A 637-nucleotide genomic window follows, 5' to 3' on the forward strand; every position below is an offset into this window, starting at 1 on the left:
ATGGTTGAGCAGCAGTACCGAGTGGCTGTGGATCGAAAGACGCATTATGAGCAGGAACAGATTAATTCTCAGTTGTACGTTCTTCGTCGCGCCGATGAAAGCAGCAGCGCCTTTCATGTAAACACTGCGGTACGTTAGACATGGTTTCCTGCCGTACGGCACCACATCATTTTCTAACTTGTTCGTACGGTTATTATCAATTTAGAGATACAGATGCTCGTGTGTTCATCAAAACGATGTTGCTGTCATGCCGCCATGTCATGTACTGGCGCCTCATGAATGACAAGTCTGCTGTACCGATCCACTATATCGAGCCCCGTTGGAAATTGTCGTTCAAGTTAAACCAGGCGCCATTTGAAGAAGACGTTCCAGACGAAGCCTTTGCCTGCACGAAGTTCCAGGTGCGCGAGTCAGCAATGACTGGCAGGCGTCACGAAGTCCTCAATGGTTCAACCAAATACAAGCACGCATTTGAGCGCGGACGAAGTATTGCTGATATAATGAGCAGGAACGGAACCTTTGCCTTTGGTGAGATGATGAATGCGCTGGAGAAGTTTGAGGAGATTGTTTGTAACGGGGTTACATGGGTGTGGCGCACACTTGGGTACGGAGTACCCGAAGAGTTAACAGACTCTCA

The 637-nt window shown here is 48.5% G+C and overlaps 1 protein-coding gene across 1 annotated transcript; it reads left to right on the forward strand.

Annotated features, from left to right (window-relative positions):
• Nucleotides 1-532, forward strand: PPTG_18761 (hypothetical protein; the record flags this gene model as incomplete). Its single annotated transcript, XM_008917156.1, has 3 exons — nt 1-74; nt 206-401; nt 509-532. 3 exons carry the CDS (start codon nt 1-3, stop codon nt 530-532), a joined length of 294 nt encoding a protein of 97 aa, XP_008915404.1.
• Nucleotides 533-637: the final 105 nt, after the last annotated feature.

Source organism: Phytophthora parasitica, assembly GCF_000247585.1.
Source record: "Phytophthora parasitica INRA-310 unplaced genomic scaffold supercont2.95, whole genome shotgun sequence".
Classification (NCBI taxonomy): domain Eukaryota; phylum Oomycota; class Peronosporomycetes; order Peronosporales; family Peronosporaceae; genus Phytophthora; species Phytophthora nicotianae.